The sequence below is a fragment of the Ambystoma mexicanum genome, chromosome 4p, assembly GCF_040938575.1.
Source record: "Ambystoma mexicanum isolate Mex_15411 chromosome 4p, UKY_AmexF1_1, whole genome shotgun sequence".
Lineage (NCBI taxonomy): Eukaryota > Metazoa > Chordata > Amphibia > Caudata > Ambystomatidae > Ambystoma > Ambystoma mexicanum.
Window position 1 is genome coordinate 1,175,225,000 of NC_090927.1, and position 25,678 is coordinate 1,175,250,677.

General features: G+C 47.8%; 1 protein-coding gene across 1 annotated transcript in view; it reads right to left on the bottom strand.

The window, feature by feature from the left end:
• IGF2R (insulin like growth factor 2 receptor) overlaps positions 1–25,678 on the bottom strand; it is a 2,762,372-nt gene that overhangs the window by 1,161,252 nt on the left and 1,575,442 nt on the right. The window contains 1 exon segment of the mRNA XM_069606818.1: positions 20,994–21,200. Coding sequence (XP_069462919.1) covers positions 20,994–21,200 — 207 coding nt within the window.

Below are 25,678 nucleotides of genomic sequence, written 5' to 3' on the forward strand. Positions count from 1 at the left end.
TAAAAGCTTAAAGCTCTCCTAGGATCCAGCCTATGGAGCCTCTCCTCTTCCTTACCAGGATGCGGAGGAGGATAAAACACCGGAAGAATAACCTTCTGGCTTAAATGAAATTCCGACGCCACCTTCGGAAGAAAGGAAGGACGACCTCTAAGGACAACCCTGTCCTTGTGAAACACAGTGAAGGGTGACTTAACTGAAAGTGCCTGTAACTCACTCAGCGAGCGGAAGTGACCGCAACAAAAAATACAATTTTAAGAGTTAACAGTCTCAAAAGGCAGAAATGCAAAGGCTCAAAAGGAGCACCCATTAGAAACTTGAGAACAAGGTTCAAATCCCAACCGGGCACCTGGAAAGGTGACGGAGGGAACACATTAGTGAGCCCTTTTAGAAACTGAGAAATTAAAGGAATTTTAAAATAAGAACACTCCTCAGACGAGCACTTAAATATGGATAGCGCCACCAGGTAACCTTTGACGGTACCCACTTGCAGGCCCTTGTGGGCCAAAGAAAGCAAAAAAGACAGAACCACAGGAATGTCACATGAAAAAGGATCCACATTCTTAACCCTGCACCAGTCGCAGAACTTTCTCCAACTGCAACGGTACAGGGACTTTGTTGCCGGCCGTCTGGCCGAAAGCAACACCTCCATCACGTCTTCAGCGAGGTCCCAATCCTTACACCTCAACCTTTCAGAAGCCAAGCGTGAAGGTTGAGGGATCTGACCTCTAGATGGAGAACCTGACCCCCCCCCTTCCTGTGAGAGCAGATTGTCTCGGTAGGGAAGACGACGTGGAGGGCAGTTGGACAAGTCTAGAAGGCCCGGGTACCACGTCCTCCTGGCCCATGCGGGAGCAATGAGGATCATCTGGGAACCGAACCTCCGTAACCTCTGCAGCACTTGCTGAATGACAGGGACTGGAGGAAACTCGTACAGCAGTGGGAATGACCACTCCACCACGAACGCGTCTCCTAAGGCTCCTCTTGGAGGAAATTCCCACGAGCAGAACCTTTCGCACTTCCGGTTGACACTGGAGGTGAAGAGATCCACTTGAGGGGTCCCCCAAAAGGCGAAGATCTCCAGGAGAATCTCCCGAGCCAACTCCCACTCGTTAGAGATCACGCTCTGCCTGCTCAGAGCGTCTGCCGTCTCGTTTTCTTCTCCGGCCAGATGAACTGCCGAGACCGAAATTTCCTGCTGGATTGCCCAGAACCAGAGCTGCATCGCCTCCCTGCACAGAGGAAGTGACCCTGCCTCCCCCTGCTTTTTGTTGAGGTAGTGCATGGCCACTGTGTTGTCCGTCAGAATCAGGACATTCTTTCCTCGCACAATCAGCAGAAAAGCCTTCAGGGCAAGCCTGACAGCCCTCAGCTCCAACAGATTGATATGGAGTCTGGACTCCTACGGAGACCAACAACCGCTGACTGTCAACTCTTTGGCATGAGCTCCCCATCCTGTGAGGGATGCGTCCGTCACGATCATCACCTCCGGCCAGGGTAGCCAAAATGGAGCCCCCTTCATCGGATTGCCTTCGACGGCCCACCACAGAAAGTCCTGGGCGATCGAGGGCGGCACCTGAACGGGGTCCGACATCCTGCCGGAGGACTGAGACCACTGGAGCTTGAGTGCCCATTGCAAAGATCTCACCCGCAACCTGGCATCTGGCATCAGAAGAATGCAGGATGCCATGAGGCCGAGCATTCTCAAGAACTCGAACGCAGGGAGACTCTGGGCATGTTGGAACTTGTGCACCATCTGCTGAATGTGATGAGCCCTCACCTGGGGAGGAAAACACTGCCCCGGGGACGTGTCGAGCACTGATCTGATGTACTGGAGCCTCTGAGTTGGCGTCAAGTGGGACTTCTTTAAGTTGAGGGAGAAGCCCAGCTTGTGGAGGGAGTGGCAGGTGACGGACAGATGATCCAGGACTTGCTCGGGAGAGCGCGCCCTGATCAACCAATCGACCAGGTAGGGATAGACGTGAATCCCCCCTTTCCTGAGATGCACTGCCACCACTACCATGAGCTTGGTGAAGACCCTCGGGCAGAGGTCAATCCGAACGACAGGACCCGAAACTGAAAGTGCGAGTCGCCAACCGCGAACCTCAGGTACTTCTTGTGCTTTGCATGGATCGGCACATGAAAATAAGCGTCCTTGAGGTCGAGAGACACCAACCAGTCCTAAAGTTGAAAGGCCTGGAGGACTTGAGAAAGAGTACCCATCTTGAACTTGTCCTTCCTGAGGAGTTTATTCAAACCGCGCAAGTCCATGATGGGTCTCAAACCCCAGTCTTTCTTTGAAATCAAAAAATAAGGGGAATACCATCCCTTGTTCCTCTCCGCTACAGGCACCAGTTCTTTGGCGCCTTTCCCAAGCAGGGATTGAATTTCCTGCGCAAGGAGCGGATCCGGACTCTTCCAAGAGAGGTTCCTGGTGGATTGTCGTGAGACCTCTGCCAGAAAGGAAGACAGCAGCTGTGGGCTATGATCTCCAGAACCCACACATCTGAAGTAATGGCACGCCATTCGACAAGAGGCTGCGCCAGCCTTCCCCCAACCGGCGAACCATGGGACATGGCCTCATGACTGAGCTGAAGCAGCTGCGGCGTTGCCTGAGGGCAAAGAGGCAACAGCCCGAGCGGCCTTGGCACCTCGAGTACCTTGCTTTCCACCTCTGGCACTCCTACGGTAGCCCCTTTGACTAGCAGCTCCTTTTGCTTTACCAAAGGATGAGTAATAACGAAAGGAACCTCCCCTCCATTGCTGTCCCCTAGGACGAAAAGGCAGAGGTTGGCGAACTGCAGCGCCCAACTACTTCTCTGCAGCTTTTGAGGTCTGCAACCTCTCAAGGCTCTCGTCAGCCTTGCTGCCAAAAAGATGGACACCATCAAAGGGCATGTTGAGGAGCCGGGCTTGCACATCAGGAGCAAACCCCGACTTCCGCAACCACGCAAACCTGCGTATTACGGTGCTCGCCGCCATGGAGCGGCTGACACAATCTGCCATGTCCAAACCCGACTGAACGGCCTCACACATGTCATCCTTGCCATCCTGGACCATAGCAAGAAAACCATCCCGTTCGTCCCCTTCGGGAATATGTTCATCCGCTAAGGAAACACAGATCCACAGAGAGTACGTGAAACGTGACAAGGCACATACAGAGTTGGCAGCCTGAAGAGCCATATCCCCTGAAGAAAACACTTTCTTTGCCCAACCATCAAAACACTTGTCGTCCCTATCAGGAGGGGTGGTAGGATACGACGCCTGCTTTGCTGGGGCTGTAGCCGCCTGCACCACCAAACTCTCCAGAGTGGGGTGCGAGGTCAAGTAGCAGGGGTCGCTACTGGCTGGGTGGTATTTTCGCGGCAAAGACTTGTCCACTGCCGGGAGACCCTCCGGAGCAGTCCAAGCCGCCGCCACCCTCCTCCTCCTCTGTAGAGCCATATGGAACGGTAGTACCAGGTCAGTTGGTGGACCTTGGTCGAGGATATCCCTGAGGTCATCCTGAAGAAAATCCCCTGGGGGAGCTGACCACCCCAAGTACTCGGCGACCCTTGACATAAGGCGCCGGTACGAGGAGTCAGCATGGGTGCCAGGCTCAGGCCTACAAAACTCCACCTCCGGAGAGGTATCCAGACCACTGGCGTTGTGCAGTGAGTGACGTAGGTCCTCAATCTGACTATGTCCCGCGATAATCTCATCTGGCACCGTATCAGGAACCATGCCATCATCAGAGCACTCATCCACCTCCGAAATGTAATCAAGATGGTGTAAAGTGGGCACAGAATGGGGAACAAAGCCATGCTTGGCCTTGGCCAGAGCCTTTCTAGGGGGTTCCAACATACCCCGGGGTACCCCCATTGAAACAGCCTCGAAAGGCGTTGAGTGAATCGGCGTCGACGCCGAATGCGACGGCGACAGCATCGACAGCATTGACACAGGCCTCGAGGGCAGAGCCCCGAGCGTGTCCTTCGACAGCCTGGGCGCCGATGGCTTCAGTGACTTCCTCGGAGGCGAGCCTCGAGAAAGTCCTTCGACGACTTCAGCACCACAGGCGTCGACGTCTTCTTCGAAGACGTCACAGGTGCACACGGTCTCGAGCACGTCGAGGACCGGGACCTGGAACGGGCATGACTAGAACGATTCCCCTTGTCCAAGCGGGACCTTTCCCGCGAATTGTGCCGACCACCCGAGCCCGAAGGCGTACGAGCGGTGTCTCTAGTACGGTCACGCCCAAACCCACTCGGAGGCGCGGACGGATCGGTGCCCTGCGATTCAAGAATCACCAGCATTTTCTTACCGAAGGAAGCCCATTCCTCCGGAGTCGCATGCTTGGTGGGATAAACTACCTGCCGACGGGCCGAGTCCTCGGACGAGGAAGGCGACCGATGACGGCGCTTCCGGGAGTGCCTTGAAGAGGCAGAGGAGTGGCGGGACCCACTCCGGGACTGAGACCCCCTAGACTTACGACGATGATGCGGAGAGTCGCCCCTCGAATCGTCTGTCAAAAGCCCAGTGGACCTCGACTTCCGGGGCTTGGACACCTACCGACCGACAGATTCTTCTTGCGCTTCCGCAAGGCTTTGGACGTAAGCGACTGGCAGTCGACACAATCATCCGTGTCGTGGGCCTCCCCGAGGCACCAGAGGCAGGCGTTGTGCGAGTCCGTGACCGACATCTTGGACCCGCAGTCCCTGCATTTCTTGAAGCCCGGACGCGGGGTGGAAGAAGAGGAAGACATCTCGAAAACTTCTTACAACCGAACAGGTTCGAAGAACTGAAAGAACAGAAACTCTGAAGAGTCGAGGCGCACCGAGATCTCTGAAGCAAACACGTTCGCAGAAAAAACGGAACTGAGGCTACGGGTGTCGTGCGTCCTACTCGAGGGCGGCGTATCGACGTCATCAACGCAGAAAGATTTTCCAAAGCAGCACAGCTGTGGTGATTACTGTTATAGATATGGAATACGTCGGAGGACCCAATCCCCTCGAAAACGCTATGCTAAAGGAACGTTCTGCTTACAGTGCCTTACTAAAAGCCTATGAAATTCACTAACAAAAACATTGTTGAAGGGACATTATGGTTAAATTGCAGTAGCAAAAACCTATGAAATTCAATGGAAAAACTTTGTTACAGGGACGTTACAGGTTACAGGTAAAACCGAAAACCCCGCGAAAATTCAACAGTTATGGTAAAATAAGCAATCATAACTCGTACCACCAGTGTGCACTGCAAGGACTAACACCCATGACATCAAAGATGCCATCACAAATCTCATTCATGACATGGTGTCGGGGGAAAAGCATAAGCACATTTCCCTGACCAGTTCATTCATAGGGCGTTCCCCTTGGAGTCTGGCTGGGGGAACCTGGACGTGAAGTTTGGGCATTGCTTGTTTTCTTTTGTAGCGAACAAGTCTAGTGAGGGATAACCCCATTGAGAGAAGATGTGGTCTACGACGCTTGAGTATAGTTGCCACTCATGTTCCTCTGGTAGGGGATCTCTTCTCAGAGAGTCTGCTAGAGTGTCAAGTAACCCTGGAGTGTTGGGAGAATACGGATATCCCCCGTTTGAGTGGCCACCTCCATATTTTCTGCACCAACTTGGATAGATTTGGAGAGTGTGTGCCCCCCTGTTTGTTGATATAGAACATGGCAGTTGTGCTGCTGTTAGAATTAGAACCGACTGGTTGGTCAGTTGCATCTCGAATGCCTGAAGTGCTTTGAGTACTGCCAGTAATTCCAGCAGGTTGATATGTTCTGTGCCGTGACCTGTGTCCACAGACCGTGTGCTGTGTGTTGAAGGTAATGAGGCCCCCACCCGGAACATGACGCGTCTGTCGTGACAACCGCTTGTGCCTCCGGATCGTGGAAGGATTTTCCCTTCAACAGATTTTCTCTCGATGACCAGCGTAGGTTTTTTACCAGTGTTGGCGAAATCACCACTAGATCGTCCCACTGACCACTTGCCTGAGACCATTGTTTCGCCAACCGCTCCTACATTGGTCGCATGCACAGACGTGATTGTGGGACTACATAAATGCACGATGCCATCATAGCTAGTAACCGTATTGCTTTGCGTACGCTTACCTGGAGACCGGCTTGATACTGGTGGATTTGCCGAAGCATGTTTTGACCTCTTTCCATGGATGGAATGGCTAAGCCTATTTGGGTATTTAATAAACCTCCTTTGAACAAGACTTGACTTTTTCTCGTTTATCGAGAAGCCCAATTAGTAGAGAAGATCTATGGTTCTTTGCGTGTTTAGTTTGCAAAGATGGGAAGTTTCTCCTGTGATCAGCCAGTCGTCCAGGTAGGGGTACACTGGGATTGCTTCCCGGCGCAGATGTGCTGCCACCACCTCCAGTACCTTGGTGAATACCCTTGGGGCTGAGGCTATTCCAAAGGGTAGCACCTTTAATTGGTAGTGCTGGTTTGCTACTTTGAACCGTAAGAGTCTTCTGTCCACTGGGAGCATTGAAATATGAAAATAAGCTTCGAAGGGATTGTGTCCTGTGACGTATTCCTTATCTTTGATAATTCGTCTCCAGCTTGCTGGCCTCGGAAATTTTTTCTCTGTAGAGGGCGCTGCGCGTCGACGTCCGCTGAGTCGATGTCCCTCGACGGGCACCTTATCGGCGCCGATGTCACCATGCCCATAAATAGCCACGTGCGGCGTCCGTTGCTCAGTTCCGTTTTTCCGCGCTTCGTAGGGCCTCGGAATATCGTTGCTCAGTTCAGTCAGATAAAACCTCTTATATTTACTCGAATACCAGCAATCGTTCTCGATGGCTTTTTCATCGGAACAGACGACTCCGCGGTCCGGCTTCAAAAAATGGCGAGACTGCGGTAAGAAAACGTCCATAACAGATCCACACAGGATCTGCTTGTGGTGCTTCGGAGTTGAGCACCATTGTTCGGAGTGTGAGGACTGCATGTCCATGACGGCGAAAGCCTTGAAAGAGCGCAAGGGGAAGCTCGAGAGAGGTAAGTCAGTCAAAACCTCCTCGAAAGTTTCTTCGGCCGAGTCGAGGCATTCGTCTCCTCGCCGTCGAAAGCATTCCCATTCTAGGTCTCGAAGTAGCTCCCACCATTTGTCGAGATCTAGACACTCAAAGAGACATCGAAGATCCCCTTCCTCGTCATCTTCTGCTTCCCCAGAAAGGGTCTACTGCCCCACAAAACACAGCTCTCAGACTGAGTGGGAGGAATTCAGGAAGAAAATGCTAAGCGTCTTCGAGAAAGCGGCCACGACCTCCTTGGGTGAAAAACCCCCAAAAAATCGAAACGCTGCGAGTTGCTGCAACCGGCGAAAGAGTCCACCCGAGAGCACCACGGGCCATCGGGTAAGAAGGCACCAACTTCGACGCCGGACTATCTTCAATCTATGAAGAAGGGGAGGATTCTGACCAGGAAACCTTCGGGTTGCAGAGGACCACACGACCTGTTTCAGAGGATTTTACCTCTGAGGAAAGAAGGTTGAAAGACCTACAGGAATCATTACATGAGGTAAGTGGGCTGGACACTTTCCCAGAAGTGGAATTTGTCAAGCCAGACCCAGGGGAACATGCCGAAACACCCTATAGAACCCTGATGGCAAGGATTATTGAATGTATGTGTTGGTCTGCACCTTCACCTGTTTTTCAACAGGATGACCTGACAGACATACTAGACCAAGGTCCACAGGAGGATCCTGTGGTCCCCTCCCATACAGCATTGCAAAGGAAGATTTCATCTAATTGGGAAACTCCTGAGGTTATCCCTGAAGTCAATAAAAGATTGTCAGCCAAGTATAGGGTAGCTGCTCTGCTGACCCTGAATACTTATCAAAACACCTGACTCCAGAGAGCCTGGTGGTTCAAGCGGCAACTTCATCAAGCAGCAGATCCGCTTACCCTACTGTCCCACAGGATACAGATGACAAAAGGTAAGATGCTATGGCAAAAAAAGTATTTTCTGCTTGTAGTATGGCGTTGAAGTCCATCAACGCCACCTGTACGCTCGCCAGGTTCAGTCATACACTGTGGGAGTGTGCTTCATCAGCGGCTGACTGCATACCGGAAGGAGAGGAAAGGGAAGCCTTCCTTAACATCATCCAAGATGGCAAAGATGCCATGTGCGAGTCACTTCAAACTGGCATCGATTCCGCTGACAATATCAGCAGGGCCATGGCGGCAAGTATGACAATCCGTAGGCATGCGTGGTTGCGAAAGTCTGGCTTTGCTCCAGATGTACAGGCCAGACTTTTGAATATGCCCTTTGACGGCTCTTTATTCGGTAAAAAGGCTGATAACAGCCTGGAAAAGTTGCAGACATCTAAAGCAGCAGCAAAATCTTTAGGAGCTGCAATCCGCCAAACTCCTTTTTGCCCCTTAGGAACCTCTGGGAGAGGAAAGTCCTTTTGCTATTATTCCGCATTCGGGAAAGGCAGAGGACAGCCGGCTCAAAGAGGCCAAAGGAGATCCACCCGAGGTGGACGGGTCAAAAGTACTAAAGCCGCAGCAGCAGCAGCAGGTGCCTCTTTACCCTCGGCATCTGCATCAGCCGCCCCCAAACCACTCTGAGGTCTTTCCACACAAAACACCTGTAGGGGGCAGGTTAACTTACCATCTGGCGGAATGGCAGGCTATTACGTCAGATGCTTGGGCATTAGAGACAGTTGCCCAGGGTTACTGCCTACCTTTTCTACACATCCCTCAGAGTCATCCACCGGGGCACAGCTCTCTAAAAGTTCCAGATCCGCTCCTCTTGCAGGAAATTATAGACCTGCTAGAGAAAGATGCCATAGAACCGGTACCTGTAGCGGACAGGAACAAGGGCTGGTACTCCCCCTACTTTCTCATACCAAAGAAGGACAGAGGACTGAGACCCATCCTGGACTTACGAGAATTGAACAAGTTCCTTAGGAAGGACAAGTTCAAGATGGTAACTCTCTCTCAGATCCTTCAGGCCCTCCAGCTCCATGACTGGCTGGTATCTCTGGACCTTCAGGATGCTTATTTCCATGTGCCAATCCATCTCAAACACAGGAAATACCTGAGGTTCGCAATTGGCAACTCATTATCAATTTTGAGTTCTGCCATTTGGGCTGACCTCCGCCCAGAGGGTCTTCACCAAGCTAATGTCGGTAGTGGCTGCGAGTCTAAGGAGGGAAGGGATCCATGTCTACCCCTACCTGGACGATTGGCTGATCAGAGCTGTATCTTCGAACAAGCTCAGATCCAGCTAGATTATGTCTGCCACTTCTTTCACAAACTGGGCTTCTCCCTCAATTTAAAGAAGTCACAGATGATACCATCACAGAGACTCCAGTTCATTGGAGCGGTCCTGGACACTTCCCTGGGAAAAGCCTCGCCACCAGAGGTGAGGGCTCAAGATATTCTGCAGATGGTCAACAAGTTTCAAAATGCCCAACGTCTCCCAGCCTTCGACTTTTTGAGGTTTCTAGGCCTCATGGCATCCTGCATCTTCCTTGTGCCAGAGGTTCGTCTGAGAATGAGATCTCTTCAGTGGGCACTGAGAACTCAGTGGTCGCAATTCTCAGGGAGAATGACAGATCTCCTCCGGATTCCGGACAAGGTAGCCCACGACCTTAAAGGGTGGGCCTATCCAGAGAACATCTTGAAAGGAGAACTGTTTTGGCAACCATGGCCGGAGATAACAGTAGTCACAGATGCCTCACTCACGGGGTGGGGAGCCCATGCCAATGACTTGACCATCAGCGGTCGTTGGTCTCCATCGGAGTCCAGACTCAGACTACGCATCAACCTATTAGAGCTGAGAGCAATCAGACTAGCGCTGAAAGCTTTAGTGCCATCAGTACAGGGGAGAAATGTCCTGATAATGATGGACAACACGGTGGCCATGCACTACCTCAACAAAAGAGAAGGCGTAGGGTCACTGCCACTGTGCAGAGAGGCAACGCAGCTCTGGTTTTGGGCAATTCAAGGAGGAATCTCTCTATCGGCAGTCCACCTAGCCGGAGAGAAGGACTTGACAGCGGACGCTCTGAGTAGGCAGAGCACAGACTCCCACGAGTGGGAGCTAGCTCAGGAAGTCCTTCAAGAGATCTTCGCCCTTTGGGGGAACACCTCAGGTGGATCTGTTCGCCACCAGCACCAACAGGATGTGCGATCTGTTCTGTTCAAGGGAATTTCCAATTAGAGGAACTCTAGGGGACGCATTCGTAGTGGACTGTGAGTTCCCACTCCTTTACGCGTTTCCACCAGTCCCTGTTATTCCTCAAATGATCAGGAGGTTGAGAAGATTCCGGAAAACCATGATCCTAATTGCCCCGGACTGGGCCAGGAGAACGTGGTACCCGGACCGTCTAGATATGTCCATCTGTCCTCCAATCCGTCTTCCACTCAAAGAGAATCTTCTCTCACAGAAGGGTGGTCAGGTTCTCCATCCAGACATCAGAACCCTCAACCTTCACGCTTGGCTTCTGAAAGGGTGAGGTACAAGGATTGGGACCTCCTTGATGACGTCATGGAGGTGTTGCTTTCAGCCTGAAGGCCAGCAACAAAGTCTTTATACCGCTGCCGTTGGAAAACATTTTGCAGCTGGTGTAGAGAAGGGAATATCGACCCTTTTTCATGTGGTACACCAGCGGTGTTATCGTTTCTACTCTACTTGGCAAACTCAGGCCTTCAAGTTGGCACTGTAAAAGGCTATCTCGCAGCGCTTTCAATCTTCAAGCACACTGCGGAGGAACCATCGTATTTCGAACTACATCTAGTAATACAATTTCTCAAGGGATTAACTAATGTTTATCCTCCAAGACCATTCCAAGTTCCCTTATGGGACATACATTTAGTCTTAAATTTCCTAATGGGTACTCCATTCGAACCACTCCACTCTTGATTGCTGAGATTTCTCACTCTTAAAACTGTCTATTGGTAGCACTAACATCTCCTAGGAGGGTGAGCAAATTACAAGCTCTCTCTTGTAAATCCCCCCCATACAATTTTCCATAAGGACAAAGTTGTCCTACAGGAGAAGCCTAATTTCCTCCAAAAAGCAGTTTCTGAATTTCATATCACTCAGAAAATTACTTTACCTTCGTTCTACCCTCCTCCCCATCCAGGGAAAGAGGAAGAAAGGCTACATAGGCTGGACCCAAGGCGAGCTCTGAGCTTTTACAACAGCAGACTGGCTAGGATTAGGCAAGCAGACCAACTGTTTGTAGGATACTCCGGTCACAAGTTGGGACTACCCATAACAAAACAGACCATTTCCAGGTGGATTATTTTGGCCATTCTGGAATGTTACAAACTGGCAGGGAAAGAGCCACCCCAAAATCTTAGAGCTCATTCAACCAGAGGTATCGCAGCCTCTTAAGCCCTCCAAAGAGGGGTACCGGTCCGGAACATATGTGCGGCTGCCACATGTTCGTCCGCACATACATTCACAAAATTTTACAACCTGGATTCCTCCACTAGTCAAGAGACCATTCGGTTCATTCCTAAGGGATACATGACATTATTACTCCCACCTCCAATTACATGCCACTGCTATGGGAGTCTATCAAAGATAAGGAATACGTCGGAGGACACAATCCCTTCGAAGAACAAGTTACTTCTTACCTTGTAACGTTCTTTCGATGGGATGTTCCTCCGACGTATTCCTTATCGCCCCTCCCATCCATCCCCGCAGTAATACTTCCCTTGTGGTTGCAGTTTACGCTCCTTCAAGGTCAAAAACCAATTCAGGCATGACTTATTTTATGCTACAAAACGGAACTGAGCAACGGACGCTGCGTGTGGCTATTTATGGGCATGGTGACGTCGGCGCCGATACGGTGGCTGTCGAGGGACATCGACTCGGCGGACGACGACGCGCAGCGCCCTCTACAGAGAAATAATTTCCGAAGCCAGCAAGCTGGAGACGAATTATCAAAGATAAGGAATACGTTGGAGGAACATCCCATTGAAAGAATGTTACAAGATAAGAAGTAACTTGTTCATCTTTCATATCCAATTTTGCAATGTAATCCCCCCGCTTTAGCAGAGGGAGTACTTCTTGTAGCGTAGTCATGCAGAACTTTTGTGGCTTGACATATTTGTTCACAGGGAGCAAGTCTAATACTGAGCGCATTGTTAGATCTTTCTTTGGTACAAGGAAGTATGTTGAATAGATACCCTTGTTTACCTCGTTGGACGGCACAATCTCGATGGAGTCCTTGAGGAGTAGCTTGTTGACTTCTTCTATCAAGATGAGTTGTTCCTCTCTTGACGTCTTCCTCTGGCGCAGGGAGAGGTTTGATGGTGTTTCTAAGAGCTCCACGCAATAACCTCCAGCTATGGTTGATAACACCCACTTGTCTGTGGTTATGCCCTCCCATGCGTGGGTGCAGTTTGAAATCCGCCCCCCAAGTGGGGAGGCATGGGAGGTGACCTGTAGCGGGGGTGTCATTTTTTGGGAGGCGTTCTTCCACCTGTGGAAGTGGGGGGGTCTCCCCTGGCCGCGGCCTCTGCGTTTGCCTCTACGATAACCCTGGGACGCTTGACCCTGGTTGTAATTCCAAGATGTATTCTGGTTTTGTCCGTAACCAGAGCCTCTTTGATTTTGGCAGCGAAAAACGGCAAAAATTGTCCCGCCCCTCCCCCCCCCCCCCTTGTCCGGTCTGTTTATTAGTAAGTTGGCCAAGGGACTTGAGTGTTTCATACTCGTCCTTGGATGACTTCAGAGCATCCTCCACTGCTTTGCCAAATAAAACATTAGGTTCTATTGGCACATTGAGCAAGGTTGCCTGAGACTCTAGTTTAAACCCGGAATGTCGAAGCCAGGCATGCCGCTTGAGGATAGTGCCCTTTGCGATGACGCATCCAGCCTTATCTGCAGCGTCAAGGTTGTTTTTAAGCAGACTGCTGGCTGTGGCTCTGCCTTTGGCTGCAACAAGGGCACGTTTAGATTTCAGAGGTTCTGGAGCAGAGGCAGCTAGGGCAGTAACCTCGTCCCATTTAATACAGTCGTAGCTCGCCAACAGTGTGGAATTGTTGGCGACTCTTGCCTAGTAAGCTGCGGAAGTAGCCACTTTCCTACCCATGGTGTAAGGCTTCCTGCTCTCTGTCTGGTGGTGCTTCGGAAGAGGCCAAGGGTGTACCAGCTGTCTTCCGGGTAGTCGTGACCACCAGTGAATCCGGCCTAAGCTGTCCTCTTATATACAAGGGATCAGACAGAGCCGGGTGGAATAGTTTCTCTATTCTTGGGTTAACCGGCCTTGTTTGATTGGGCGTTTCAAGTGAAGGTTGGATTCTTCTTTGAACAGACTTCAAAATGGGTATAAACTGGGTGGCAGCTTTCTTGTCCCCCAGGATGTTCTCGGCAAAATCCTTGTCCTGCTGAGTCTCTTGAGTCTCAATGTCGAAGTGCTCAGCTGCTTTGACCAAAATGTCATTAGACAGGGGTTGATTATCCACTGGACAATCAGATAACAGGGAATCCTGTGGAACTGGAGAGTCCATATTATAGACCTCCGCCTCATCGTCATCGTTATTAGGTCTTGAGGGTGCTCTTCAAAGAAGTTGGGAAAGAAAGTCATTCTGGACATTACTATATGTCCTCAGCTGACCATTTGGCTGAGCTGGGGAATAATGCCAGGGTAAGGAACAGCAGGTGTGAGGGGTATAGGCAGGCCCTCCCTATCCTCTTGTAGGGTTTCATCAGTCTAGTGTACAGTGTCTCTGACAGGGGTAGGCCCCTCACTATGAGGATTGTCCTGAAGGGACTTATCCATGTCCTTGTGGAACTTTTTCTTGTTGTTTTGCTTATCTCTATGATCATAGCTCTTAGAGGACGATTTCTTTGAACTAGAAGTTGTTCTCAACGACAGGTCGAGTTTCGGCACTGGGAAGGGCTTTAGCCGTGTCTTTCGACGTTAGGTGGACAAGGATTTATGGGCGGCGTCTTTAGAATTATGGGGTCTTATCCTTTATAGATTCCATGGTGCATTATGGGACATGTAGTGCCCAAATGATTGTATAACTTACGCTCACAATCAACACGCTGTGCGGGAACTTATAATTGAATTGAGGTCGACGCCAAACGGTAAATATTTAACTTTGATATACCGTATCGTGATTAGTATCCCTTGAAAATCGTATTATTGATTGACTAAAAACATGTATTGATCTACAGCTGTTACTATTTGGACGGACTTGTCGGCCGCCATTATAAGATTGACGAGCGCAATCGCCTCTCTCATCACACCAAAAGAAATCACCATAAGGTTAGCAAATTGGCTATTTCTCTGTATTACACTCACACCACGATATAAAGGTTTTTACTGGTATTGAGTAAATCTTATATTTGCTTCAATTTTTTTCACTGTATAGGTGACTACACTGCTACATATGCGCCATGGTGACAGTGTAACCGCCCTTTTAACTCACTGCGTCCTGAAGACGGGTCCTGGGACACTACTGACGAGCTTTTGACTGCAACAGTGCTGTCCTTTGTCCCAGAAACACATCAGATTGTAGACGCCATTATACCATTTTTGTGTATGATAGTTATGCGATTCAGTCACACTATTACTAACATCACGCCAAATAACCAATGTTGATAGATCGTAAACATTGTGATGTGAACTACAGCCATAAGTGTGAAGTGTTGTTTTCTTTCCATCTTGTCCATTACGGCTTTCGTAAATGATGAACACTGTATATGGCTTTTTATGTTGTTTTTACTGTTATGTTTGGAGTAAATATTGATTAAAATAGGTTTAAGATAACTTTTTGACCGTGGTGGTAGACAGAATTGTATGAAAATTCCACTGAGAGGATATTTTCTGATAAATAGCCTTCCCCTTGGGTGTGTTAGAGGTGGGTAGCTAGTGGTTAATGTACTCGCTTGTTTGAATTATGGGGTCTGTCATGAAGCAACCGACTTTGGGAGTGCCCAGAGGACAAAGAATCTGCAGATCTGCCCCTAGACACTGATTCTCGGCGTGTGCTTGACACATTGCCGCAGGCTATCTGTTTAGTGTGGGGAAATTAGTGCTTTTGCTGCCGGGTGTAGTCCCCACAAAAGAGCCGCCGGCCTGTCTTCCAGGGTCAGGGGCTAGCACTGGGGAATGTGGAAGTTCACTGTCACCCTTGGCATCCGGAGGGACGGCATCGCTGCTGTCGTTGGAGGCTCCCTCCAAGTCTATGGCGGCCTCAGCCTGCATGGCATGATGGGCCCAGTGTTTGATCCTACGATCTTTAAGGGTCTTAGGTTGAAAGAGCTTGCAAGCCAGACAGTGCCCTTCGTCGTGGTCCCGATTAAGACACAGGTTACACACCTTGTGCTCATCGATCCACAGAATTTTTTTATTACAGGATGGCCAAAATTTAAAAGGTGTCCCATCTATGATTGGGAGAGGTAGCAGGGCGACAAAGGAAAGGGTGGAGAAATACATTGTGAAAGGACTGCCCCCCACTCTCCCTACTCTAAGGGAGGCCTCTCATGAGGTGGACAAATCCAGGGACGTAACGGGGACGGTTGCCACACAGGCCCCTCCACCGACGTATCCACGTAAATCAACGGTGCCGATCCTGCAGGCAGCAAAACATTGTGCGGAAGAGGCATCCGAGCGTTCCAGTCAAACTGGCCGATAAGGATGCGCACAAGGGACTATGTTCACCCAAGGGGCCAAGCCCTACACCTGAGGCCGATGGCGTAGTTGTAGGGGTAGCACCCAAAATGGCCGTCGCGGTCGTGGCGGGAACGGGCGCCATTTTCTCATCATCTGAGGGGAACTGCGGCACGTGAGGAAGTGAGGCAGGGGTCCCCGTCGATGGATCAGGGGTCTTAACTTTAGCCTTAACATAAGGGACCTTGGCAGAGCCGGTACTGTGAGGCCTGGAATGTTTGTGTGACATACCAACCGCCAAATTAGCCTTCGAAGGAAGGACCCCGGCACTGCCGGTAAAAGAAGAACTTTGCTTCTTTGCCCCCTCAACAGGTCTGGTGTCAACGCAAGAGCGGGAACGGTGAGAAACCGCTTTCACCGACAAGGCCTTGTCAGGCCTCTCAGAACTGCTGGTAGCTTTAGCCTCTGAACGAGGGACCTCAGACCCAGGGTCCGGTAACAGCCTCATCTGCACAGGCCTCAAACCTTCGTTCGGTAACAGCAAGCCCACCCAAGGCCTCGGGGCGCACCCCGGTCTTATTTTTGAGGGAAGCCGACAGAATGGCCTCAGAGCGAGCTCCGGTACCCCACGACTCAGTAGAACTGGGTCTGCAAACAACCCCCACAGGAGGGGCCTCGGAGCGCACTCCGTTATCTACAGGCCCCTTATGGAGACCCACAGAGAAAACTCTGGTACAATTATTAGGCCCAACGGGCACCTCAGGGCGAACCCCAGTGGCAGAGCGATCAACGCCCCTCCCGGCCCAAGTGGAACCCGGAAAGGTATCCCCCCGGCCGGGGTGCTCTGAAAAGTAAAGAATTTACCGGTTGTTTCTTCTTCTCGTCGATGAACGCCTGAAAATGCGAAGGAGGAGTTCGTCGGAACACCTCCTCCCACCGCTGCAACCGACGTTGAAGTGCCCAGACCGAAAAGGAGTGTTAGGTAAGATTTCCACAGAGCTGGTAAATCTTCCTTTCCTGGCTCAACTCCAGAAATTTTTGCTTTTCTAGTGGGATTTTTCATTAATACCTAAGTGAGTGGGAACCTTTTTCCACACTCACCTAATCTTTAACTCTTTTTATGGGTGTCATTTTTAAGACTCTCCATAGTGTCTTTTTAAAGTTATCATGTCTAACAACTTATTGGCAATACGTGCCTGTTGTTGCTGGGTTGCCCTAGGGGCTCCCCTTTTAACTTTCTTGTGCTAACCATGAGTGAACTACAGTTCCCAAGGGTAGAAAGGATCATTGGATCCCTTTTACATTTTATTCTGTGAAACCAGCACACCCCACCTTATGTGGAGTGCTGGGGAGATACAATGTATCCCCTTTCACATTTAAACTCTAACAATTCTGTTACAGTGACAAGCTTACCTTTTATGGCTGGTGGCAGTGATACCTTTTACTAATTTGGGCCCGTTTGCCGCGGGCTGTGATCACAGCTGCAGTAAAGGCACCTAAGGGTGCTCATTTTACCAAAATGGCCCCTGTCTTCTTTTTCTGCCATTTTAGTGTTTCTTGTTGTTTCTTGTTCCTTCGCCTGACATCCAGGGCAGGAAATTCCTTTGTTTGAGTTTTGTCTTTGGCGGGAGTCCCCTGGACACCCCGCCCAGGCTCCAGTCAGTCTGTAAGCACAGGAAGTGGGGGAGGAGTCCAAAATTTCCCCCTCCTTTGTCTTAGGTCTTCCTTCAACTGGGCCAAATCCCAGTGGGGGGTTGGCTGTCCTGATTGGACAGCCAGACGCCCCTTTCTTGTAAAATGCATGGAGAGAATGCAGAGGTTGTGTTACAGTTCCTGATAAATACTGGAAACCTGGAAGCTGAAGTCATGTCGACCACTGGAACAGAAAACCAAAGAGGATGACGAAGGAAAAGCGGCGGGAATGATTTCCAGCGGCTGGAGAGCCTGCTGTGTAACCGGAGCCTGCTGCAGCCCTTCCTTCCGATCGACCTGGGGTCTCCGAAAACGACGACCCGAACCCAGAGCCTAGTGAGACCCACTAGACTCAAGATGACCTGCATTTTGAGCCATCCCACAGGTTGCTGCGACTTTGCGTTCTTGCAATATCCCAATACCCTGGGACCTCCAGCCACTGTGCGGTGCACAGTCTTCCGAATTCCGAATCTCGCTGAAACTTCGTGGGCATCCTGGTCTATCTCCAGAGACACGAATGGAGTCCAAAAAGTTCCCTCACAAGAGTGCTGGACCTTGTAAACGACGATAATTCAACCGCGATTTTCTGTCTTCTTCTGTGCTCCTTGAAAAGGCGCCAAACCTGCAGAACCTAATTCAGCCGCGAGAGAAATCTTGCCTAGAGCCTTCTTCATCGATCCCTGCAGCAAAGTCCCTTCTGAGGTCTTGTGTTCAGTCACCAGGACAAGGAATGCACTGACCGGGTATTTGGCTGCAGTCCCTGAAGTTCTCCTGCTGAAATCTCTTCTTCACTGCTGAGGTACTGTGTTGGCTTGGGTATATACTTACCTTAAGCCTGTTGGGATTTCTGTGTAGTCCTGGGGTGTTTTCTGTGATTGGGAGGTCCCTCTTCCAGTACACCCAGTCCCACTGCTAGAATCCTGCTGGGGTGTCTTCTGTGAAGCCCCTGGACCCTCTTCTAACCCTAGAAGTAAAGTACTCACCTGTTTGCCAGTTTTCCTAAGGAAACTTTGCTACTAAAGAACTTATTCTAACACTGCCTGCTGGTCACTAGTCCTTGTGACCCCCCTTCTGCCACTGAGAACACCCATGCTCTAAGGGAAAGACTTTGAAGGGATTGGGACTTCTGCCTAGAAAAGAAATCAAGTGTTTTACTTACTTGTAAAGAGTTGGTGGGTAACTGTAATTCTCAGAGTTAACAGTTACAAAAGAGCTTACTGATCTTGAATGTGTGATGCACTATTCTTAAAAGTATGGTTAACATCTTTCCTTCCTTAGCCACTGTTTTACCAGTCTGAAAGAAAGTAGATGTGAAGGTATTTTACTCTCCTGTGATTAGGTTGTGCCTCTTTACAAAAGTAATGTGTTGGTTTCACCAGATTATTCCTGTAGGGTAATTGTATGAGTGTCCTCCAACTGTTGGTATCACCATGTTAGTCCTGTTAGGATAACTGTATGCGTGTCCCCCAACTGGGTCTTGCTTCCCCTGACTTGCTGCTAGCCTGTCCTTAATAAGTCTACATTAGGTTGTAGCCTACCTAGAATAACTATTCAGTAAAGTGTGACATTGGGTTTTACTTTCCCCTTCATTGTGAAGTTAAAGTAAGTGGGTTTTACTTACCTTGTGTTAGCTGTGTGCCATCCAAAACAAGTTACCAGAGTTATTGCTTACCTCAATGTGGGGTTCCCTGATTTCCAAAGCATCTGTAATAGTACATTACATCCTTAGGTTTTACTCACTTGGTATAACTGTGTGTTATGACAAAAGTAGTTATAGGTTTTTACTGCACCTAGAATAAGTGTTTCACTATTCACCAAAAGTATATTGTCCAGTTGACTGTTTATGTGATTTGTTCCAAGAGTCACTGTACAACTGGAAGGTCCGACTGTCCTTGTATTACTAAAGGTAATTTAAAAGTAACCATTGGTCTTTTACTCCCAAAGAATAGGCTTGACCTATACTAAATGTGCATAACAAGGTTTTGACTTCCCTAGAACTACTGTTAGGTGTTCCAAATAAGGTGTATACTTGGGCCTGTGTGCTTTCAAGTATAGTGTTGTGTTTTATATTGTGATTTCATATAATGTGTTAGTACTTACTTAACCCCTAGATTTATCTGGGCCTACAAGTATTTAAATAAATCCTTTATTTTCACAATACATAGTGTTTCAGTGTTTCTTTGGATCATTTGTATTACAATGTTCACTTGTACTGTATCTACTACCCTCTCTTCCTCCTAAGATATAGCCTGGCTGCTCTGTCTACGCTACCCCGAACTCAGGTGGTACAGCCTTATACTAAGAGTGGGGTCTTGTACTGCCTCAGTAGAATGGTTTTGCTAGGCCCTTAACTGAACTTTAGAAGAACTGTCCTAACAAGGAGTCGCAGTAAAAACAGGAGTCCCAATGGTGATCCGGACGCAAGCCCTCTAAACAAAGAGGATGGGGATCCGCCCTCGCGAAACGACAGTGACACGATGAACAATCTGGAAAATCTAGTTTGAACGACATAGAAAGACCAGCACACGATCGCTAGCGAGAGCCAGAGAGGAAAAATGGGAAGAAACTCTTCCGAGGATGCAAGTGCGTCCAGTCCAGAATGAGCAGAGAAAAGGACTGATGGGCGATGCGTGGGGCGGAGCCAAGGTGGGCGGTGTTACGGCCACATGCAAGAAAGAGAGCAAGGACAAATTTTGGGAAACATTTTTGGATGCTTTTTACAAAGTGCTCCAGTCCCGTCCGACAGGACGGAGAGATGTCACAAGTATGGAGGAAGGGACACGGGACGTAGGAGTAAGCAGGTATTCAACACTGGAAACTAGAGTGCACGCCTCACCCTCCCTCTGTTTCTCTACATATTGGTTCAGACGTCCCGGGCTTTAGAAGCAGCGGTTAGAGGCAGCGGCACCAGGGTCACACCAGACCCTACCCAGGAGAGTCACATCATTAGTTTTCCGCCCTTCCCCCCACCAGGAAAAAATAGAGCTTTTGGAGGGGAGTTGGTTCCTGCTTACCTAAAACAGACTACAGCTACCAGAATTCCTTGAGACCAAATGAGACTAATCTGTAACAACTGAAAAGACAGCCTCCCTGAAGACTGTTATAGACATGAAAGCGCTTGGAGGAGAACAGAAACTTGAAATGCAGCAGGTATTCAACACTGGGAACTAGAGTGCGCGCCTCACCCTCTCTCTGTTTCTCTACATACTGGTTTGGGATAGCAGCCGGCCACCTAAGACACGCCCTGGGTGTCTCCATAACCATGCAGTGGACGTTATCCCCAGAAAAGGAGTACATTCCCAGGAAAGATGGCAACAATCCTAACTGGCTCTGATAATTGTCACTTTATCTGGAACAAACACATCTGGGCATACGATGTAGAGATATATTGGGTGCCAACTATGCAAAATGAGTGAGCTTTAAACCATTAATTCCCTAATGAAAACACAGTAAGTCACTGTGACAAAACGGCCAAGCAGTACACAGCTCAGTGAACATAAATGTTTTTCAGTTCTTAACCCCCTTCAGTCTTGTCACTCCAGGTGGCATTGTCAATCATGTGATGTTACTGCATCATAAGAATATGTTGGGGCATTAAAGTCTATTGTAAGAATACATGTTCATGAAAATATGTACATTATGCATGTGTCCAATTTTAAAACGAGCGTGTCATTCCCTTCCAAATGTGAGGCACACTCTACCCCAACATTTATGCAACACCATACCTGCAACTTTCTGCGCAGTAGAAGCAGCCTTCTTGACTTGGCATGATGACACATTTTTTGTTGTCTGGCACACAGGAGCAGAAATGGTACCACATATTCTTAAGTGATATGTGTATTCCTGAGCATCCACTTCAATGTCATGGTCACCAAGGGGTTTCAGATTGTACACATAGCCATACTTTGGATCGGTCACTTGACAATTGTCTCCTTCAAAAACAATCAAGAGACAGAAGGTTAAATGTATCACACTAAAGGAAAAGTAGACAAAATGTTCAATAATTACACATATTTAGGAAACAGTCCAAAAACACTTGAATGCAAGTTTTCATTTACATAAGTACATTTTGGTTTACACCAACTATTATAATCAAAATGATTCCCTTAAAATGGGTACACATTGAATACATATGCTTCTGTAAAAACGCCTTTGCCATTTCCTCAACCTTAGAAAAACTCAACAGACAAGCATCTCAATTGCCAGCCTCTTGGTAAGTATGGGACTTAAAGATGAAGCACGTTACAATGTATTGCTTGAGAAACTAGACTTGCCTACTGCTAAATCTTTTTTTTAAACAATTAACGTTTTTAATACAAGTCTTCTCTGTCCTTTAGAACTTCTATGAGAGAGGTCCATACTTTGAAGAATGATGCAGTCCTGTTTGTGGTCAGCATTACAGTTTTTCCACCGCTAATGTAACCCAACTTTTAACCCACCAATAAGCCAAAATTGTGCCATGTGAATGCTTTCAACGCTCGGCTATGCTTAACCAGGCTTTTTTTTTGTAATTGAGGACCATTCCCTATTCTGATTCGGACTGGGGAAACATTGAACACTATAACACAAACATTGTCCCAACAAGAATGTTATTTCAATCTGGAAATAAATTATTTTGAAAGGTGTGGCAGTAAATTGGCATGTTCTCTAATCAACGCCCATCTAACAAGGCTTTATAATCAATAGATCTGTCAATTGTTGAAATGTATGAGTCTTTTCCCTTTTTCACCGAAACTCAAATTTATTTATACGTTTCATCAAGTGTAAATTTTTTTATAATCATTGTCCAAGGAAAAATACAAAATTATCAAAGTTCTAAAAATGTTGAACAATACATAAACATGATATTTAGAAAACTGATAAAAATGTACACGGACAGGAGGAACAATACAAGTATCAATCCAATCCAATTTTATCCACTATCAATGTGCCTCTATGTCTAGCTAATTTGACGATGAAATTAAAGAATCATGCCCTCTTGATAATTTATGGGCTCAATTATCAAGTGGGCAGGATTATTTAAATGTCATGTTTTTGTATTGTTCAACATTCAACATTTTTAGAACTTTGATCATTTAGTATTTTTATTTGGACAAATGTTTAAAAATGTACATCTGATCAAAATTCTAAATACAATTTGAGATTCTGTGAAAAAGGGAAAGACACAGTTGACAGTAAGATTATTGATTATAAGGCCTTGTTAGATAGGCATCAAATAGAGAACACGCCAATTTACTGCCACACCTTTCAAAATAATTTATTTCCAGATTGAAATAACTTTCTTGTGGGGACAATTTTTATGTTATAAGCTTAACCAGGTTGGCTATTAATTATTTTTAAATTATTCTTTTTATTTACTTGTATATCATCTTATTTGCGATTTTACAAGGTAAGAGCTATTCATTGTACTAATCATTGTACTGTAAACTAAAAAACTTTGCACTGTGAACTGTAACCGCAGGGCCCTCCAGCGGCCAACAAAGAACTTGTGCCAGCCGAAAAAATGATCAGTTCAGCAAATTTGAAGATTGGTTTATCTTTTTAAAAGCAATGTCAAATATTTTTGCTGAAGCGATGGTCCATTTGATGTTTTCTCTGGCCATCAACCTGTTCGACCACACAGATTCTTCAACAGGAAGGTCTGCACAAAGCGGGGACAGGTATGCTGCCCTTTCCCGTCTCAGCTTAGAACAATAGATAAGGAGGTGCCTTAAGGTTTCAGTTTGGTTTGGCAGGGCGCACAGTCTGCACTCCTTGTTGTTTGTCTGCAGTCTGATGGCTAAGATTTCCAGAGTAGGGAGCAGGTTCAGGCGTGCTCTCATGAAGACTTTCATTAAGCGTTTGTCTGGAAATTTGGCGCAGTAGGTCAACAGAGTTTTAGGTTTATTGAAGTTAGGAGGCAAGTGCTTTACGAGTTTGTTAGCTTGTGCTTTGTTGGATGTAATGATCCAGTCCTCCATTTTAAACTTGACTCTCAATGGTTCGTTATTAAGTCGACTTCAGTGCAGGCTAACTCATTCAGCTTCGTTTTTTCTAATCCCTGCCCAGGCGTTTAGGGTATTTGAGTGCCTGCTTGCTATCTCTGTGGCGATGATCTTGTATATCGGAAGTGTGTCAGGGAGGAGAGTTCTCCTGATAATTGCATAGAGCTTTGCTCTACTGTTGATACCAAGGACAACAAGCCCAAGTCACACCTGATTGTCGCTATTGAGATGGAGTTGGGCAGGCAAAGGACTGATTTCCATAACAGCCCTTCAAGTTTGGGCCAAATTGCTGCGGGCATGTTGAGTGTTGCTCCCATTCCATAAGTTAGGGTCAGCACTACTTTGCCTTTGTGAAATTGGATGACTGGTACTAATGAAAATTTGCCATGTTTTTTATCAATTGTTCTCATTTGCGCTGCAAGGTTTCTTGTTTTTTCCCCACAGGGTCTGTTGCATTTTTTCCTCTTGCACGGAGCCATCAATTATCACTCCCAGGTATTTGTAAAGGGCAACCACTTCAATATTGATGTTGTCCAGATGCCATTTTCGGTTGCGTTTGTTTTTCGAGGGGTGTTTTTCGAGAATCATAGCCTTTGTCTTCAATTTATTGATTTCCAAGTTGTTTGTATCCATATAGTGTGCAAGGTTGGTAAGTTGCCACTGAAGCCCAACTTGGGTCTGATCTAACAAGATCAGATCGTCGGCGTATAGTATGCGCGACACGTATACATTGCCTAATTTTGGCGGGAAGGCCCGGATGGCAGCTTCTCTGTCCTTGAAGTCACCCAAGACAGTGACGAAGAGTGCTGGTGCAAGGGGGCAGCCCTGCTTTATCCCACGTTCAGATGGAATTTCCTTTGAGAGTAGACCTTGGCGGTTTAGTCGAACTCGCAATTTGGTGTGGGTGTGGAGAGCCAACACAGGATCTAATATTTGACTCAGGCACTTCCATCTTTTAAGTTTGGTCCAAAGGATACTTCTGTCCACCTTGTCAAAGGCCTGCGAGAGGTCTACAAGGTCGGAAAAACTGTTGGTGCGCCTTGCTTGACTTTAGATTTTATTAAGTTCAGTAGTAAGATGTTTACTACTGTGCCGCCATTTTTTAAGAAGCCCATTTGGAACGGATCATTGGCTGGTGAAGTTCTGGCCCAGAGTTGGAAGTGTTTAAGTAGCAAGGTGGCGAAGATTTCTCCAATGATAACTAATAACGCAATTGGGCGATAGTTGGCCGGCTCTTCACTGTTACCTCGCTTATACAAGGGAACCACCACTGAATGTGTCCACGAAGTCGGGATTGATCCTGTTGAGCTACAGTGGGTAAATAGGATACTGATGAATGTTGTCCATTCCTCCAGATTTTGTTTGAGGTCAATATTTGTTAGGCCATCGGGATACGGCGCTCTTGAAGTTTTCAGTATTTTTTAATAACATCTCTTATATCATCTTGGGAGGATAGATTGATCCAAGGGCCGTCTGTCACAGGCAAATACACTGGATTTTGGGCTGGCGGGGCTGCGAACAAGGTATCGAAGAATTTGACCCAGTTGTCTTCTGAAACTGAGTTAGTGAGTTGGTTATCCTGGGTCCTATCTGATTTTTTGATAAGGGACCAAAAGTCGCTAGATTTTTTGGTGCTGAGAGTCCTAAGCATAGCCTCTGCATCATTTTGGTACATAATGTGCCTGCGATTTTGTAGCCATGATTTGTAGCTCTTGGCTTCAATTTGCCACTTTAGCCACGCTTTTTCTGTATTGTAATGGCTGATCTTTCCAATTGTCTCAAGTCTTTTTTCGACCAGATTTCTGTCATACTCATGGTTAGTCTTCATGCCAGTTGTTTTCCCTCCTTTCGGGTCTACCTTGTATTTGAGCAGGAATGGTAGATAATCTGGTTGTTCCTTTTTTTTCAGGATTATTTAGCATGTCTCTTTCGTATTTGTCCGTGATGTTTTTGATGTTGGTGGCAGTCAGGCGTAACCTGGTTTGTTGGTTGTTTGCCACCATGGATGAAGTGTATATTTTTCCCATAGGACGGACCGATGTTCATGACAGACAGGAGATTGTGATCACTCTTTAGTTTGCGTGACATCGAAGGATTCTATGTGTGACAGTAGGCTGTAGGACACAAAAGGTAGTCCAGGGTTGCTCTAGAGTTTTCACGTTCCCATGTCGGAATAATCTGCTCCCAGGATTTCAACCAGGCCACGTTATGAAAGTTACGAGAATTCATTAAGGACAGCCATGCGTTTCCTCTTTCTTCCACTGAGCTTTGGGTGTGCTGGGTGTTTGTCTTGCTCCCTGCACGAACGCACTTTGCGTTCAAGTCACCGCATATAATTATGTGTGACATGTTCTGGTCCACGCAGATGTTATCAATTACGTCAGCTACTTGACTGCAGAAATTCACTTTAGATGTTTTTTGGGGAT